Source organism: Lontra canadensis, unplaced genomic scaffold (genome assembly GCF_010015895.1).
Source record: "Lontra canadensis isolate GAN:19392208 unplaced genomic scaffold, GSC_riverotter_1.0 scaffold32, whole genome shotgun sequence".
Taxonomy (NCBI): Eukaryota; Metazoa; Chordata; class Mammalia; order Carnivora; family Mustelidae; genus Lontra; species Lontra canadensis.
The window spans coordinates 6267290-6285188 of NW_022631026.1; the positions used below are offsets into that span (position 1 = coordinate 6267290).

Below are 17899 nucleotides of genomic sequence, written 5' to 3' on the forward strand. Positions count from 1 at the left end.
GTCAGGTTTGTCGAGAGATGTTTCTTTCCTTTTTAAAAAAAAAAAAAAGTTTTCCCCACTTTGTCACCGTTAGGGCAGCAGCACCGTTTTTGGACTTCATGTTCCTGGTGATTTGCAAGAGTCGTCTGCTTTTGGCTTTGTGTCTGACTTTTCCCTGAAACACCAGTCCCTTGGTGTAGGAAGAGAGAAAAGAGAGATTGTTGCAGCTCCCCGCATTAGCCTTATCTGATGGCTCGGTCTGCCCTAAGGACAGGAAGAAAGTGTCGGTGGGTTCTGGGACGTGCAGTGCGGTGTCCGCTGGAGTTGGACCCGCTCCTGGTCGGCATCCGGCAGTCCTCGGCACACTTCAGATCACAGTCCCTCCTTCCGAGCAGGGGAGGGTTTGGCTCGCTGGGATTGGGCTGGTGATTGTGGGGATAGTGGTTTCAATTACTGTAAATACTTGAGAGGCAGAAAATATTTTTAAATGTCTCATGTTTGCTTTGTAATTACTGTGCGTTGGGTAATAATGTAGAGTTTTCTGAGTGGAAATAGAAACTTCAGCATGAAGCCATCTGGTAAAGCAAGAGGTGTTAAGAAGAAAGCGGTTCCAGATGTAGCTATAAGTATTTAACTGGACTTGGGATTTGTGGCGGGGGTCGGGGGTGTTGTTTTTAAAACCAGCCCTGGGGAACTCCTGCGTGGCTCAGTCGGTTAAGTGTCTGCCTTTAGCTCAGGTCGTGATCCTAGGGGCCAGGATCAAGTCCAGCATCGGGCTGATGAAGCCTTGGATGAAGGATCACAAAGCTCAAGCCCAGGAATACCAAACCTTTCATATTTGTCCCCTCCTGGAAATCCTGAATTTCCATGCCCAGATTTCCGTGCTCAGAGTTGTTTGGCTCCCCAGATTCCAGATCGCACCCATGGCATGTACTCACAGATGAACACAGAGAGAGAGTTAGAGTGTCTGAAGGTCTGTTCAAGCCAGAGAAGCTCCTGGCCCTTAGCGTCCTGCCTCTGGATACGGAGCAGTGCCCTCGACCGGGAAGGACCACCATTCCTGCTTTATAGACAGACGCCAGGACTCAGTGGTTTGCTTCTGGTCAGCTAGCGAGAGGGTCGTTGAGCCAGTGCCAGGAGGTGGCTTCCCATTCAGCTGCTGCCGCCGCCCTCGAGTGCCCCCAGTGAGATGCTTCTGCCCTTTACCAGACCTGGGGAGTGAGGGGTTTGAAGAGGGTTGTCAGAGAGACTCCTCGTTCCGAAAGGAGAAGCTTTGAAAGGAGAATGAGATCAAATTCTGTACAATGAGAACGTATGTAGAGCGGGGACAGAATCACTCACAAAATCACAGAACCTGGGAGTGCAAAAGCATCACATAATTCTCGGATTAATTTTTGAAAGTGACTCTTTCCCCACTTCCGTGCGAGATTTGTTCTACAACAACGAGCACTGCCCTAGTCGAGGCAGAGCCCGAGCAAGACCTCACTCGGCCAGGAGGCAGGCGGAGAGGAGCAGAGAACGTGGAGGAGGGAGGGAGTCTTTGCACCACGCATCCCCCCTTTGTGCTGCTCAGCGGACACACTGACAGACACCCGGACAGACGGACAACGTGCCGCCCTAAAGGAAACCTCTGAGGTGGGGCAGGCTTTCTGTCCTTCTGACCCAGACCCGGCACAGAGTAGGTGCTTAGGAAGGTATTTTTGAGCCAGTACTCAGCAAGAAGGGCCAAATCTGACACTCTTAGGACCAAACGCACTTAACTTTCCAGTAAGTTAAGAGGCCGTCTTATTTCCAAAAGACTCCCGCACGCTTGTATTGCAGGCCAGGTGACGGGATCCCTGCAGCCCGTGTAGTCTGGAGGGCCGTGCCTGAGGCATCTCAGCTCATCCTTGCTTTTTCTGCTGCAGAACCAAAATTGAGAAGGAGAAGAAGGAGCACGCCAAGCTGCATGGGATGATTCGCACCGAAATCAGTGGGGCTGAAATCGCAGAAGAGATGGAGAAGGAGCGGCGGCTTTTCCAGCTCCAGATGTGCGAGGTGAGCCCCCAGGTGCAGGCTGCGGCTCCACATGTGCAGGGTGCACCCTGGGGGTGTGGGCTCTGGCCCGAGATGTGCAAGGTGATAGCGGGGGGTGCAGGCTGCAGCTACCGATGTGTGAGGTGATAGCGAGGTGTGCGGGTTCCAGCTCCAGATGTGCTCGGGGAGCCCCAAGGGTGTGCGCTCTGGCTCCAGATGTGCAAGGTGATAGTGCGGGGGTGTGAGCTGCAGCTCCAGTGTGCGAGGGGAGCCCCGGGGGTGCAGACTACGGCTACAGATGTGCAAGGGGAGACCTGGGGTTATGGACTCTGGCTCCAAATGTACAAGGGGAGCTCTGGGGGTGCGGGCTGCAGCTTCAGATGTGCGAGGGGAGCCCTGGGGGTACGGACTCTGGCTCTAGATATGCGAGGGGAGCCCAGGGGTGCAGGCTGCAGCTACAGATGTGCGAGTGGAGCCCGAGGAGTACGGACTCCAGCTCCAGATGTATGAGGGGAGCCTCAGGAGTGTGGACTCGGGCTCCAGATGTGCAAGGGGAGCCCTGGGGGTGCAGGCTGCAGCTACCGATGTGCAGGGTGAGCCCCAGGGTGCCGGGGTTGGGAGGGGCCTGTGCAGATTCCAGCAGGTTATGGGTTCTAGGTGGGCTGCAGACAGCCTGCCTTCACCAGCTTGTGAACTCCTCAAGGAGCGCACACCTCCCGGAGGCTTCCACGGCACACCAATGCGTCAGTGGACTCCATTTGTCCAATTTCTCTTACTAGGGAAGCCTGAGTGTCCTGGAGGGTGGGCTGAGCTGAATCTAACACTAGCCATTAATTAAAGGTAGAGAAGGATCTAAAGAAACGTCCTGTCTGGCCTCCTACACGTACCCAGACTCACCTGGCGCTGGTATGTTGCTACAATTGTCTCTCCGTTAGTGTTTTTAATGAGGTGTCTCGGTTCCCATTATACGGTGGAATCTGTGAGGAGGGCCAGGGAGAAGGCAGCTGGAAAGCCTGCAGCTGGGCCCTCGTGGTCTGAGTGAGAGAGAGAGTGAAGCACGTTCTACAGGAAGCTGAGCCACCTGCCTGCAAGGTGCTTCTCCCCAGACTCACTCCTCAAGGCAGGAGGCCCTCAGGAGCGCCTCTGGTCAGCTCTGTTCTGCTGCCTTAGCCCTTGCCTCTGGGGAGGGGGAGGGAAAGGGCAGCACTGATGCTCTGGACGGGTCCCTGCTAGAGGCTGAGGGGTGGAAAATACCAGAAACCAAACCCAACCCTTTGCTTCCAGCCTTTTTATGCCTTGCTTGTGGGTCTTTCTAAAAAAACACCTCCGGAAACCACGCCCAGCTCTGCCTGAGGGTTCACTCACCTGGTAGTGGAGATGAAACCCCTTGAGCTGGACGGCGTGCGTGCAAGGCCTTGCAGACTTCAGCTTTCCGTGTGCACAGTGTGGGGACGACCATGAGAGCTCCTGAAGCGGACCCAGTGTGCTCTCAGTGCCCCGGGAGCAGGCAGCAGCAGAGCTAAGCCACACGGCACTTCTGGACTTCAGAATGTTTGTTGATTGCAACGGGGGTCTAGCTTTTAGAAGTGTCTATCTTAGGAGTCTATTTAAATGACTTTTTATTCCCAGAGCGATCTCTTAACTGGTCAGTGGAGCAGAACCAGTTACAGGATAGAGGACAGGCTATTAGCCTGACGGCCTCTCCAGCTCTCTTCTTTTCTGTTTGCATGGAATTTCTTTTTCAGCCTGTGTGTATCTGTGACTCTAAAGTGTGTTTCCTGTAGACAGTGTTTTTTACATCTAGTGACCGTCTCTGCCTTTTGATGGGATTGTTTCATCTGTTCACATCTGACGTTGCTACTGATGTGCTTGCGCTTATGTAAGTCTGCTGTCTGTCGTTTTGTGTCTCTTGTCTTCTTTGTTCCTTTGTTCTTCCTTTGCTTTTTTTTTTTTTTCATTAAGTGAATATTTGGAAAGTTAACTAAGCTCCCAGTCTTACTGTAGAGAGGAGAGTGGATATTTTTAGATCCACTTTGTTTTGCAAACAGATCTCATAGGGAACAATACCTGCCTGGCCCATTTCACACGGTGTTAGAGGAATCAGCCCAGAGGTCTGAGATGGGATGGGAAATTGCTGTCTGTTACACAAATACTAGGTATTGTTTTTGTATAATTGCAGTAAAATTACGTAGCGGTATTTTACAAAGAATGGGTTTGGAACAGGTGTGTGTATGTATGTTGTGTTCAGGTTATACTCTCTTTTTTTGGCTGGTAGGGAGGAAACACATTTGCTTAAACTGCAAAAGACTGCTTGTTGAAAAACGTCTAGTGAATTGTGAAACTCAATTAGTGTGTCTTTGAAGTAAGGGGTGAAGTGAGGGGTGCTGCACTGTTTGCTGTGCTGTGCACCAGACAAGTCACCTTTCCCCTCCAGGTCTAGGTGAATGCGTCCTGTGCACTGGTGAAATAGTCCGTTGTGCTGGAAAGGTACTGTCTAGAGGCCGGCTCTCAGTCACACACCTGCTGGGCCAGCCCCAACCCCCCGCAGGGGTGCGGGGGGTGGGGAGGTTGGGTCCTCAGGTGTGCTGAGCCTCAGAGCTCTGGCAGTTAGCCTGACGCGTGCAGAAGCAGAGGCGGAGTCACCAGAGGAGGACACATCCCATGAAGGATGGCCACGCGGGCCAAACAGAAGTGGGCTAGAATGTGCTGTCCACGGGGGAAGGAGGAACACTTGAAAAGCAGCCCCCGCAACGCACCCCCCCCCCCCAATCTGACATCTCAGAGTGAATAGATGGCTGAACTTGATCATGGTAAAATCGTTCAACCAGATCCTTGCACGAGATGTCTCAAGGTTCATAAATGCTTTCCACCGTTTAGATGTTTAAAATTTTAGTTGCCCAAAATCGAAGCTAGAAGGATGGCTTTCAGGTGTTTATTTTAAATGCAAAACGAGTTTTTTAGAGAATTCAGTTTGCCCTAATTAAATAGGTAGGACAGAGCATCTGTGCGTGGGGAATGTATGAGAGATCCTGTTGGTTTTCTGTGATTATAAAAATAGGCTCTTTTAAAAATTAGTCTATATATATGAAGTTAAAAATCACCCCAAATTTTACTCACCAGAAGATAAGTGCTTTGACATCTTTCATATATTCCTCTGTACCTTCATAAAAATAATTTGTATAAACAGGATTGTTCTCTACTGGTGCTTTCTAACCTGATTATTTTGACTCACTCGTATGTCATGAGCATTCTCGGTGCCGGAAAGTCTCTGCTTTATTGGCCTCATGGCTACATAGCAATTTTTGTGTGCGGCTGAACCATACTTTAATTTTCCATTCGTTACATTTGGGTTGCCATTCGTTACTTTTACAAACAAGTCTGCACTGAACCTTGTTTTCTAATCATCTTTGTAAACTTTTACAATTATCCTCTTGGAGAATAAGTTCCCTTAAGTAGAATTTCTGTGTCAAAGATCTACATTTTAAGTTTTGACTTAAATGTAAGTCAAAGTGAACCATCTTATTAACCACGTAAGCATTCTGAGGCTTTGCCAAGCATCTTATTCAGTTAACAGTGAGTAAGTGTCAGACCGAGGGAAGGAGAACACGTAAAGGTGCTTGATGTCGGAAAAGCAGATTTTGTTGTCAGCTGTTTCAGAGCAGCTTCCTCTCCGGCTGGACTCTGCGACTTGACTGTGAGCTTCCCAGGTTATGGCTGTGAAGCCTGTGTGGTCAGCAGGGGTGGCCCCTCTTCCGGAGGCATCCAGTCTCGGGGATGACATGTTCTTGGAGTTCTTTATGCCACTTCCTGACAGAGGAGGGGCCAGGGAATTTATGGAGTCTTTGTTCTGTAAAACTTTAGCAAAAAACAAATGGATTTCCTGAGGCTGGTTTTGTAGATTCCTGGGACTTCCGGATATTTTAGTGATCATTCCTGAGTTCTCCAAGTTAAAAATGACTTTCGCTCATTTTGATTTAAAATTTCGTTTTTATAACAATCCCATTTTCTTCAATGCCAGGATTAGAGACGTGGTGACAAGAGTCTCAACTACTGAACAGTGGCAGTTAGTGTTGCAGACCATGACCTGCCCGGAGAAGGGGCGGCGGGTGGCGCAAAGGATGCAGACAGAAAGAGCCCATTCACTCCAACCATCTGCCTTCTCTGTGCAGCTCCAAGAAAATGTGCTCTAGCGGGTTAAGATCCAGTACCTTACTACTAGGAGTTCTTGGTGCCTTAAGTTAAATATTTAATTACTTGGATGTCGGATATTTCATTTGGCACCAAAATGAGAAAAATACGTAGTTTCTGGTGTTTCAGAAAATACTCACCACCTGCCGTGACCTCTCCCCACAGTGAAAGCTGTCCGAGAAGCAGAGAAGCCGATCTCTGCTCAGAAGCCTGTTCTGGGTCTGACATACCCTTTTGTGTTTTTCTTAACAGTATCTGCTGAAGGTCAATGAAATTAAGATTAAAAAGGGAGTGGATTTACTTCAGAATCTGATCAAATATTTTCATGCCCAGTGCAAGTAAGTTCTTTTTCTTTGTTGTGATGTTATTTCAGCTGTTTCTGTCTTTATGGCCACTTTTGGTAGATAACATAGTGTTGGATCGGGGAAAATAAATATTCCTTTAAAAGTCTCATAAAGTGCAGTACTAACCCATGCTATTAACACGGCAACCCTTGGAAAAACATGTTAGACGGAAGAAGTCAGACACAAAAGGCCATATCCTATAGGTTTTTATTTACTTGGGAGATCAGGAATAAGTAGCTCTACAGATGAGTGATTGCCAGAGCTTAGGGGGAGTGGGGAATGACTGCTCATTGGGGTAGTGAAAATGTTCTGGAATGAGATGGTGCTGATGATTGCACAATTTTGTTAATATACTAAACCCACTGAATTGTACACTTTAAAAGGGCAAATTTTGTGGTTTAAGAATCTTTCTCAATAAACAATAAAAGTAAACAATATAAAGTCTATAGTACTGATCAGATGTATTTACTTTGCTCTTTTCTGCAGAGGGACATGCTATTTGATCTAACACATGATTCACAGATGGTTTTTGTTTGCAAGAAATTAAATGGGGTTAATGCAGTATATTAAATCAAAGAAATACTTCCACATATTTATATTTTTAAAGATTTTATTTATTTGAGGGAGAGGAAGGAGGGGGAGAGGGAGAGGGAGAAGCAGACTCCTGGCTGAGCAGCGAGCCCAAGCTGGGGTCGATCCCAGGACCCTGGGATCATGACCTGAGCTGAGGGCAGACACTTAAGCAACTGAGCCACCCAGGCGCCCCAATATATTATTTATCCTATAAAGCAAGTGATAATGCTGAGCTAAAGAGGCTGAATATGATAGAGGAGAAGCTTCCATCTTTGGGGCTACCTCACGTACTCAGCTTGGCCCGCACGTGGGCCCTACAGAGCCTGACCCTCATCGTGCCACGCTTGCTCCCCCCACTTCTGCCTGACCGCCAGTCGTCACACAGACCGGCCCCTGGCTCACCTCTCACTTGCTGAGTGGGTGCTGTGTGTCCGGCACCATCCTGGTTGCCGGAGACAGAAGAATGTACATCACAGACGTAGTCCCTGCTCGAATTAGGTAGGTAGGTGGGCTTAAGCAATAGGTTTATGATTGCATATTTGAAACGTGTTTGGAAGTGTTGGAATCTAAGAAAGAATAGAAGAGAAGGACCTGATTGAAATCAAGATTGAGGGCAGACACAAGATTTTTCTCCCTTTTTTTCCCTCTTCCTGCTGTGTTCTCCAGCCTCCAGACATAGTACCTAGAGCATAGTAGATATTCAAATTCATTTTGAACTAGCCGCACGCGTCTTTGAGGAGACATGTATTCGGAGATCTAAAGGATCTAGCAGATAAGGAGTAGGGGAAGAACATTCCAGGCAAAGTCTAGATCTCAAGGCAGGAAAAAGCCCAACGTGACATAAGCATAATGAGTGAGGGGGAGGGTAGTGTGACATGAAACCGGACGGAAAGGCAAGAAATGTGGACAGCCTTAGGAGCCTTGTGAAAGGTTTTAGATTTTATTCTGAGTGTATTAGGAAGCTCTCAAAAGTTTTAAGGAGGGGATTCATTGAGCGGATATTGAGCTCCTGCTATGTGCCAGGCACTGTTTGAGGTTCTCGTGGTACTTCGTACGCATGAACCTTTGGTTTTGATGGCGTGGATAAGCAGTAAACACAGGAGAAAATATGTAGCAGTTCTAGGGAGTGGGCATGGCTGTGAACAGGTGGAACATTGCAATGGGAGGAGAGAGGGCAGAGTTGATGGGAAACATCTGGGAAGACTTCTCAGTTCCATTCCTGTTGTCCTAAGAGACAAAGAGGAGGGGTATGGGCGATCACTTAAGGACACAGTCCTGCCCCGGCACCATCTGGGAACAGTGCTGTCTTGGCCTAGACTGCTGACAAAGCCAGCTGTTGAGAAATCCTTGGAGGTTGAATTGCCCCACCTGTCTGTCACTTGTCCCCAAACAGTCTGTGTCCCACACTGATATACTTTCGCACACACAGCTCTCTTTGCTAGAATGTCCTGCTGCTCCCTTTGTGCCTTCCTCTAGCTTCTGGTCATCCTTGAGACCTGCCTACTGCTCCTTTAATGTCGCCCGGTCTTCCCCTGCTGGAATTACTTCTCTTCCTTCTGCATTATCACTCTCCCAGCTCTGTATCTCCAGGATGGTATCTTTTACACTGTCGTGTCTCCCACCCAACTGGGTCTTCTCTGGAACGAGGCCATGACACTGATCTGTTTCATCTTCAGTGCGCGGTACATGTACCTGGCACATAGTTGTTGTGGTGAGTTGCACGGTTGACTCAGCTTGACTTTGGAATTTGTGATACAGCGTTGATGACTGTGCGTCTGTGAAGCAGTTGAGGTCCAGCAGCGAAGGAAGCTGTGCCGTATGGTTCGTCCTGAGTTAGAGGAAGGGCTCCAGGCTTGGAGGAAGAGTCTCGGAGGATGGAGAAAGACCCCTAATTTGTAGAATTTCCGAGATGAACTATTTTATAGAGACTCAAAATTCTAGCTTTGTGATTACCATGCGGATGACTTCTTTGGTTTTCATGCTTGTAACCTCGTGTGAGGCAGATTAGGAAGTGGGTCGCTTCCTTGCTAATATTTTATTTCTAAGATACTATTCTGGGATTTCCTTTTTTCTCTTTATTTTGCCCAAACTGATCCGTTGGGTAGCAACAAACCACTTGTGGAAAAGTGAACTAGTTGGCCTTTTATGGGCATGAGCTCAGTAACCTTTAAAAACGATGAATCTTCCATTACTTCCTCTGTGTGTGTGTGTGTGTGTATACACTGCCTGTGTGTGTACTGCCTGTTCTTCCCCTCACTTGCACAGCTTTGACTTTCCTAATTCCCATTCTGGGGGATAAAATGCAGAGCTGGAGTGACTCAGCCACTGGACAAAGGACCATGTAGCCGTGCATTTTTTGTTCTGGGAGCTCCTGCATGTTCCCCAGTTAGCGTTCCCAGTCTCCTGTCCTCACCCCAAGTGGGCGCTGTGCGCGGATGGCCTGGAGCAGCCTGCGTGGCCACCACGCGTTCTCCCACGCCGCTGTCTCTGCAGGTATGAAGAGGCCTCTTGGTGTAGACTAGACTCTGGAGTCATGTTTGGTGGTCACCCTTAGAACCGCCTACATATCTATTATCTTGCATTTTATTCATTTTTGCTTTTCACTTTCAGTGTTCTTGAAGTAGTTTCATGTTCTTTGTTTTTTATTTCGTTTAAAGAAAGAAGTTGCATCTCTGCCTAGCTCCTGGAATAGCCTTAAAATCTGTCTTAATAGCCTTTGCTGCTGAAGGTTGAGGCTTTGGAATCTAGAAGTAGGGCAGTCTCTAAAAGGATAATAAAACAAAAGCAGCCGTGTTCTAGTGGTGACGAATGTTGAGTTCACTTGTTCTTTGAGCAGTTACCCGCTGAGAACCACGATGACCAGCTGTTGCCAGGTGTACTTGGGATATGCCATTGAATGAGACACAGGCTGAGGGTGCGGAGGGCAGGTGGGTCTTGGGCCATGAGGAAGGGGTGCTCTCATGAAGCCTGTAGCCAGAGGGAGAGGCCACCCTGCTTGGTGGGAGCTTGAAGATTGAATCGCAATGGGCGTGTTTTAAAGGCTTGAGAGTTTGGTCAGACTGGGGAGAAAACATTTAATAAAAAACAAAATTGATATTTAGTAATATTGATGGTAAACATTGATTGAAGCTTGGGAAAGTGTCAATGGTTCAACCTAAGAAACATGTGCCAGGGTTTGTACTTAGAAATGTCACAGTGGGGGTGACCACGGGGCAGGGGGGACTCAGCTGATTAAGTGTCTGCCTTTGGCTCAAGTCATGATCTCAGGGTTCTGGAATCAAGCTCCACATCGGACTTCCTGCTCGGCGGGGGGTCTGCTGCTCTCTCTCTCTCTCTGCCCTTCCCACCGACTTGTTCTCTCTTTCTAATAAAGAAAATCTTAAAAAAGGGGGAAAAAAGGAAATGTCAGAGTGATGGGGCATCTTACTGGCTCAGTTGGTAGAGTATGTGACTCTCAATCTCAAGGTTGTGAGTTCGAGCCCCATGTTGGGTATAGAGAATAAAATTTTAAGAATAAAATTTAAAATAAAAGCAAAAAATAAAAATAAAATAAAAAATAAAATTTAAAATTAAAACTAAAAAAAAAAAAAAAAGATGTCACAATGGTAACAGCCAGCAAAGCGGTGACAGAGCCCCTTTCTTTGAAACTTTCTCTAAGGCCTGAAACTCCCTCCCTGAGGGAGGGCATACCTAGGTGCCAAAACATGCCTTAAGAAGGAGGGTACGACTCTGCCTACTTGTACTCTCTATCTCCGTGTCAAATAAAAAAAACCTTTTAAAAAAAAAAAAAAAGGAGGGTACGTGGGGCACCTGGATGGCTCAGTTAGTTAAGTGTCTGACTCTTGATTTTGGCTCAGGTCATAATCTCAGGGTCTCAGAGGTCAGAAGACAGTGGACACAGAGCCCTGGAGAAGTCACCATTGCCGTATCCCAAGCATATTCCATGTTCAAGAAAAAAGCATTAGGAAAAAAAAAAAAAAAGAAAAAAGCATTAGGTAAAATGTAGGGATGAGAATATAAAGTAAAGAGTTATGCATATATCTAAAAATTAAGCTTCGAACATTCTCATAGTGCAGGTTCTGTGATTCCTCATGCCTGGCTAGTAATGGTTCAGAACCCACATCCTGTGTGTGTATTTCCCTTCCTGCTCGGAATTACTGTATTCAGTGTCGTGCCACATTACCCTCACAGCCCCGTCTGTTCCTTGCATACTTCACCTGGGAAGGTCCCGCAGTACCCTTGCTGAATTTCAGAGTTGGTGAACGTCATCTCACATGAACACGTGAGAAACCCAGATCACATTTTGAAGATCATCTCCCTCCACTTACCTGGCTGAAATTGGAGACTCCTTCCTTCCTTCATTAATTTATGTTTTCATTCAACAAATACCGTGTGCTTGAAATGTGCCAGGCTTTGTGGATACCATGCTTTCAACCTCCTAGAACTTTGGGTCTAAGGGAGGGTGGGTATATTTTAAATAATCACACTAATGACTACATAATGCTAGTTGTGCTAAGGGTTTTTGTGTGTATGTGGTTTTTTTAAAGATCTTATTTATTTATTTGAGAGAGAGATTCAGTGAGAGAGAGCACGAGAAGGGAGAAGGTCAGAGGGAGAAGCAGACTCCCCAGGGAGGCGGGACCCTGACACGGGACTCGATCCCGGGATTCTGGGATCATGACCTGAGACGAAGGCAGCTGCGTAACCAACTGAGCCACCCAGGTACCCTGTGCTAAGGGTTTTGAAGCAAGAGACAGTGCTCTGAGGCATTATAGCAAGGAGACTTCTTTTAAGAGGTCATGGAACCCTCACTAACAAAGTGATAGCTAACTTAAAGTTTGAAGAGTGGGTGGGAATAATCTAGGCAAAACAGAAGATATCTGCAGGGAGAACTCTTTGGAAAACTGAAATAGCATATGCAAAGGGCCTGAGGCAGGAAGGATCTGATGGCCATTGACCGAAGGCTGTTACCTCTGGAATCTAGTGAATGCTTTAAAGGGGCAAATGATGCAACCTGAAGCTTGGGGACATAGAAGCTTGGGGACATAGATTTGGCAGAAGCCAAATCATACAGGGCCTTGTTATGTTTTGAACTTTGCTCTGAGCTTATGGGAAAGTGTTTTCTACATTCCCCTCAAAAGGGTTCTATGGCATGCATCAGAGGCAGTGCTGAGAGCATCGACCCGCCGTGGTACAGAGAAACTTGTCTAGCTCCTCTTATATTTCCTGCATCACTTATTATAAACGACTTCACAAGCATGGAGTTCTGGGCTTTAAAAAGTTTCCTTTTGATATGTGATCTCAAGTTCTCCAGCCACATTTCCCTACTCTGTAGATGGGGTGTGGCCATTCACCTGCATCAGACTTGCTTTGTTTTGGGGTTTTTTTGTTTGTTTTTTTCCCCCTCCGCCTTCTCTTTTCCACTTAGCTGTTGACTGTGCAGGAAGGTTTCTTAGTGTCTAGCTCTTACTTACTTCCCATACTTTTCTGACCTCAGACTTTTCCATTCCCAAACCAGCGCCTTCACTGCCTTTTGTCAGTAGGTGCCTACTTCCCATTATACACTGAAAATTTAGGGCTCCTTTCATACGGGTCAAGAGCAATTATAAACACACTTACTGCGGGTCCTTTTCTGTCACTTCTTGCCGATTTAAGTGTCATTTTATTCTTTGTTTGCCTGATACTTTGAAGTTTGTTTTATATAGTCTTTTCCCCCAGGAATTACATCATGAGTTCACTCACTTTCTTTTAAACGAGTGTTTTCTCCATGTAGTAGCATCGTTTCCTCTTTTATGAAACACTATCTCTGTCTCTTTTTTTCCTCTTAGTTTTTTCCAGGACGGACTGAAAGCAGTTGAGAGCCTCAAGCCTTCCATTGAGACACTTTCAACAGACCTTCACACAGTAAGTGGCTTCCCTCCCACATAAATGAGTGTTGAAACAGTTTTTATGCAACGAATGCTTTGATTTAAATGTTGCTTCTGTATGATCCCACATTTGTAAGCTGACAGCCGGGTGGCCCCGTGGACGATGGAGTCCCCGTGGCCATCGCTGTCCTGGCCGGTGGTGGGGAGGGAAGCATTTGTTGCATTTCTGTGGCCATGCCCTGTGACCTCCAGCACCTCCCTGCACCTCAGCCCTGTTTCTCTCTTTGTTTTGTTTTTTAAAGATCAAACAGGCCCAGGATGAAGAAAGAAGGCAGCTGATACAGCTTCGAGATATTCTGAAATCAGCTCTGCAGGTTGAACAGAAAGAGGTGAGGGGATTTAATTTTGAAAGATGGCTCTTGTATACCTGTGTCTCGGAGGCTTTGGGACAGACGAACGTGACATTCAGGTCCTCCAGGAGCTCACGGTCCACTCTGGGGCTCTATTGGGCCAGCACTGAGTGTGTGGTTTACTCCGTAAGTTTGGTTTTCTGAAACCCATCTTTTTAGATCTGTTTATTTCATGGGCCGAGTGTTTGTTTACTGGAGACCCAGCCTTCATGGCAGTGTATAACCCCTCCGCTCTCTAGTCTTAGATGAGTAGCTCTCAACATCTGTTACATGGGTACTCGGTATCAATGCTTTTGATTTTCTGCCTGGAACTTTGTGATTTCCGTGGCCCTGTATATGTGGCTGCAGCCCACTTGGGCATCACCAGGTAGCCACCGCACCCTCAGCCCTGAGATCCCACTCTAAAACATGGGGACCTAGACGCTCTTACAGTGGCATTTCCATGAGCAGGAGCCCTCAGTTTCTCTGGGATCACCTCTTTCCTATAATCCCTTTCCTGCATGCTGACACATCCACGGTGACAGTGTTTTGGAGGATTTTTAAAAACATGTTAAAAAGTAAATTTTTAAGGTAATTCTACGATCTGTTTACTACAGGGTGGGTATTATAATATGAAATTTAACATAATCCCCTTCCTTGTACATAAAGGAATGTATCTAAATGTATAGCTAGTCAATTTCAGATAAATAATGATTAAACTACTTAGCAGAGCGTGAAGGTCACGGTGGGCAGTTTGCTATGCTCAATTTTAAGTTCCTGTACTAAAACTGAATATTGTTGTTTCTCTCCCAAATGCATTTACCTTTGTGACCGAAGTCTAGGAGAGTAAGTAGTTCAGCATTTTAATCAATTGGAGAGTTTTGCATGCTTTCTTCATGAATTTAAATTACTTCCTTCCATGCATACATTAATAGCCAGTAGCATTTTTAACCCACTGAGCCACCCAGGCGCCCCCGCCAGTAGCATTTTTAATTTTAACCCTTTCTGTGGGTTTTATTAAAGGGTAAAGAATTTGGATTCACAAATACTACTGAATGGAAAATTTCCAAGTTTGAGGTTTATACGTTTGCTGTTGTCCCTTCCTGGAAGCAGAGTGACTCACCCCCTCCCTCCCCTTCCACTACCTAGCTGAATTCTTCATGTGCTTCTGGAGACCCCCTCTGCTCACCCCAGCCCTGGTGATCTGAGTTCCTGTTCTTTCAGTCAGGACAGACTCCTTATGGGTTATTGGCTGTATCTTCAAGTGCACAGATGCTTTTTCTCTAGCTAGACCTTGAGCAGCTTGAGGATGCCCTCCTGCCTTCTGTGCCTCGCCGGCCATCGCATTGTGGGACCATATTGCTCATTTACTAGGCTTTCGATAGACATGAGTCAGCTAAGTGAGGTTGGCAGATCGAGGTCATATGTGAGTGCTCGAAATTACCCATGGGATGGTGGCTTCCTCCCAGTCTGGAGAATATAGATCCTAACACTTTAATGTTCCCAAACGTGGGCAATAAGCAGAAAAATAAAATGGAAAAAAAGATCTTAGAGTATGGAGAAAATAGTGGCTTAGATGTGACTAGAAGCATTGATGCTGGTGTGGGAGCCCCAGCGCTGTCAGAGCAGCCAGCTCCCCAGCACAGCTCTTGGGGGCGCTGAGAGCCGCTCTGGTCTGAAGAGGAACATCAAACCCACAAAGCCAAGCTCAGGTTTACAATAGAGGAGAGCAGAGGCTGGAGTTGAATGGTCCTCTGGGCACAGTACAAAGGCCATGTTTACTTGGGCTGAGCCGAATTAGGAGGTTTGGGGAAACTGCCTGTCATCAGCTGCTAATTTATGGCTTTGCAGAAAAGTGTAGCAAATCCACCAGCACACACCAGAAGTCTTTACAGTTTGTGGAGTTCGTGTGTTTTTGCTGACCAGCCCAGCTGCCCACAACTGCCCAGAGGGATCCTAAGAACCTTCTTTACTGCTCCTCTTCAGCTTTCACCCAAAGATGGAACTCTCCAGTCTCCTGCCCGTGGTTGTGTCGTACTGGTTGTATTAATCTCTGCATTGCTTTTTGATGATGGTATTCCATAGATCGGATGGTCTTTGAACACAGGCACCGGGAAGAAGGAAATGTGGATAAGTGGAATTTTATATATTATTAAAAACATTTTACGATTGAGGTCCTGTCTCTTCCCGTTACAGCAAGAATTGACCATTGGGCTCTCTCCTTATTTAGCTCTCATTCCCTTTTTTTTGGATTCTCTCTCTCAGACTTAGAAAGCTGAAGGTGTTGATAGTTTTTATTTAACGTTTACAAAAATTCTTGCTGCATGATTTCAGTTCATGGGGTGCCTGGGTGGCTCAGTCAGTTAAGTGACTAAAGAATTTCAGTTCATGTGAATTAGGTAACATGCCCCAGGGAGACTGCACTGATGATTGGTGGGAGCTGCTCTCCGGTTTCCTTCCTGTGGGTCTCAAACCTCAGTCATGTGGTCTTTGTGAAGAACATGGCTCTTGTATATGGCGGCTTTGGGCTGCTTCTCTTTGTCACATTTTGGGAAGAAGACTGTGCCGTTATGATCCCGGTGCCCCCATACCTCCTGGCATTCGTATTTTTTGGTATTTCTGCTGTCTGTAAAGAAGATTGTGATGTTTGATTTTTGCACTTTTATTACGAAAATTTTCAGGCTTATAGAAGAAATACCTGTGCAGTAAATGCTTATATATGCATCGTAGTTTTTTGTTTGTTTGTTTTTTGTTTTTTAAAGATTTTATGTATTTATTTGACAGAGATCACAAACAGGCAGAGAGGCAGGCAGAGAGAGAGGGGGAAGCAGGCTCCCCGCTGAGCAGAGAACCCGATGCGGGGCTCGATCCCAGAACCCTGGGATCATGACCTGAGCCGAAAGCAGAGGCTTTAACCCTCTGAGCCACCCATGCGCCCCTGTGCATCGTAGTTTTAACACCTGGGAAAGTTAAAGCCGTCGTCCAGTATTGCTCATTCTTGCATGAGCCTTCTCTGCTTCCCCATCCACGTACGTCCCATCTCAGTGGAGTCCTGTGGACAGATTCCACTGCAGTGCTGGCAGGTTCTCTGACAAAACCTCACTGTCGGTGTGAGCTTCTCTGCTGTTCGCTGTTGAGAACCCAGACTTATGCCATTTGCGGGAGGGCTCGGCCTCTGGGAGCCAGTGTTGGTAGGCCAGAGGGCTGACACCACAATGATTTTCCCACTCTGGACATCTCAGGTGTGGTCTCTCTTTATGTCAGCTTTAGGCTCCCCCCGCCCTTTTCTTTCTGTCTCTCTCTCTCTCTTTTTTAAAGATTTTATTTATTTATTTGAGAGAGGGCAAGCACAAACTGAGGGAGGCACAGAGAGAGAAGCAGGCTCCCCACCCAGCAGGGAGCCCAATGTTCGGTCCCAGGACCTTGAGATCATGACCGGAGCTGAAGGCATACGCTTAACCGACTGAGCCACCCAGGCGCCCCTGTGCTCCCACTTGTCAAGTGTCCCTGTCCGGTAGGGATGTGTTTGAACAGTACGTGCTGTCCAGGGAGCATAGTTCTGTGACGGCCAGAATTTGCTTCTGGCTCGGGCTTTTCTGGTGTAGGCTCGCGTATCTTATCATGCCTGAATCTGGCTTTAATCACACCCCTCCGGCCAGGTGTTCACTTCCTTTCTGCCAAGCTCCCAGTGGCCCGACTGTCCTTAAGTTTGCCCTGCATGGAAGACTTGTTCGTTGGTCACACATTCAACTGCCATTTTCTTCTCTCCCCTCTCTCTCTCTTTCTAAGATTTTACTCATTTTGGGGAGAGAGCAGTTGCGGGGGAGGGAGCGGGAGAGAGCATCTCAAGCCGACTCCGCACTGAACACAGAGCTTAATGCGGGGCCTCATCTCATGACCGTGAAATCGTGATCAGAGCCCAAAGGCTCAACTGACTATGCCACCCAGGCGCCCTCAACTCCCATTTTCTTAGCATTTACTCTAGGCCAGGCACCGCACAGAGTAAGATAGGTAACAGTTCTGGCCTCTTGAAGGGCTTGCAATCTGGGGGTAGGGTCAGAAACTTGGGGAGAGCTCCAGGGGCAGGGAGCTCCCAGGACAGGTGTCTCCCCCGTGTGGGAGACGGGTGTGTGTGCCGGGCAGCTTCGTGTGTCGGGAATGTGGGTTTGGAGGGGATTCAGAGTCCGCAGAGTCCCAGCAGGTGGGGCAGGTGGGCCAGTGCTGACCAGGATGGAAAATTCGCCTGCGAAACTGTCCAGCAGAGCAGAAGAGCTTGAATTAACCGTAGGTCTTCACTTCCTACTAGGATGGCGTGGAGCAAGTTCCCTGATCCCCCCACGCCTTGGTCCCTTCTGTGCAACAGGAATGATACTGTTAGGAGCCATACAACCTCGGAGAGTTGTTACGAGGTCTAGAGCAGAGTCTCTATAAAGCACTCCACACATTGTCTTGAGAAATAGCTTGTAGTTCATTCATTTAACGGAGACTGTGCTTACAGATGCAGAAGAGCCTAAGTGAGCCAAGAAAATAAGTAATTCCCACC

At 47.3% G+C, this 17899-nt stretch overlaps 1 protein-coding gene across 4 annotated transcripts in view; it reads left to right on the forward strand.

Annotated features, from left to right (window-relative positions):
• Nucleotides 1–17899, forward strand: part of ASAP2 (ArfGAP with SH3 domain, ankyrin repeat and PH domain 2) — a 166729-nt gene that overhangs the window by 95780 nt on the left and 53050 nt on the right. For 2 of the 4 annotated variants that reach the window (XM_032866807.1, XM_032866809.1), the window contains exons 6-10: nt 1887–2016; nt 6436–6521; nt 12929–13004; nt 13270–13356; nt 14194–14202. In XM_032866807.1, coding sequence (XP_032722698.1) covers nt 1887–2016; nt 6436–6521; nt 12929–13004; nt 13270–13356; nt 14194–14202 — 388 coding nt within the window. The remainder of the gene's footprint in view (nt 1–1886; nt 2017–6435; nt 6522–12928; nt 13005–13269; nt 13357–14193; nt 14203–17899) is intronic. The other 2 variants (XM_032866808.1, XM_032866810.1) reach the window with 1 other exon arrangement.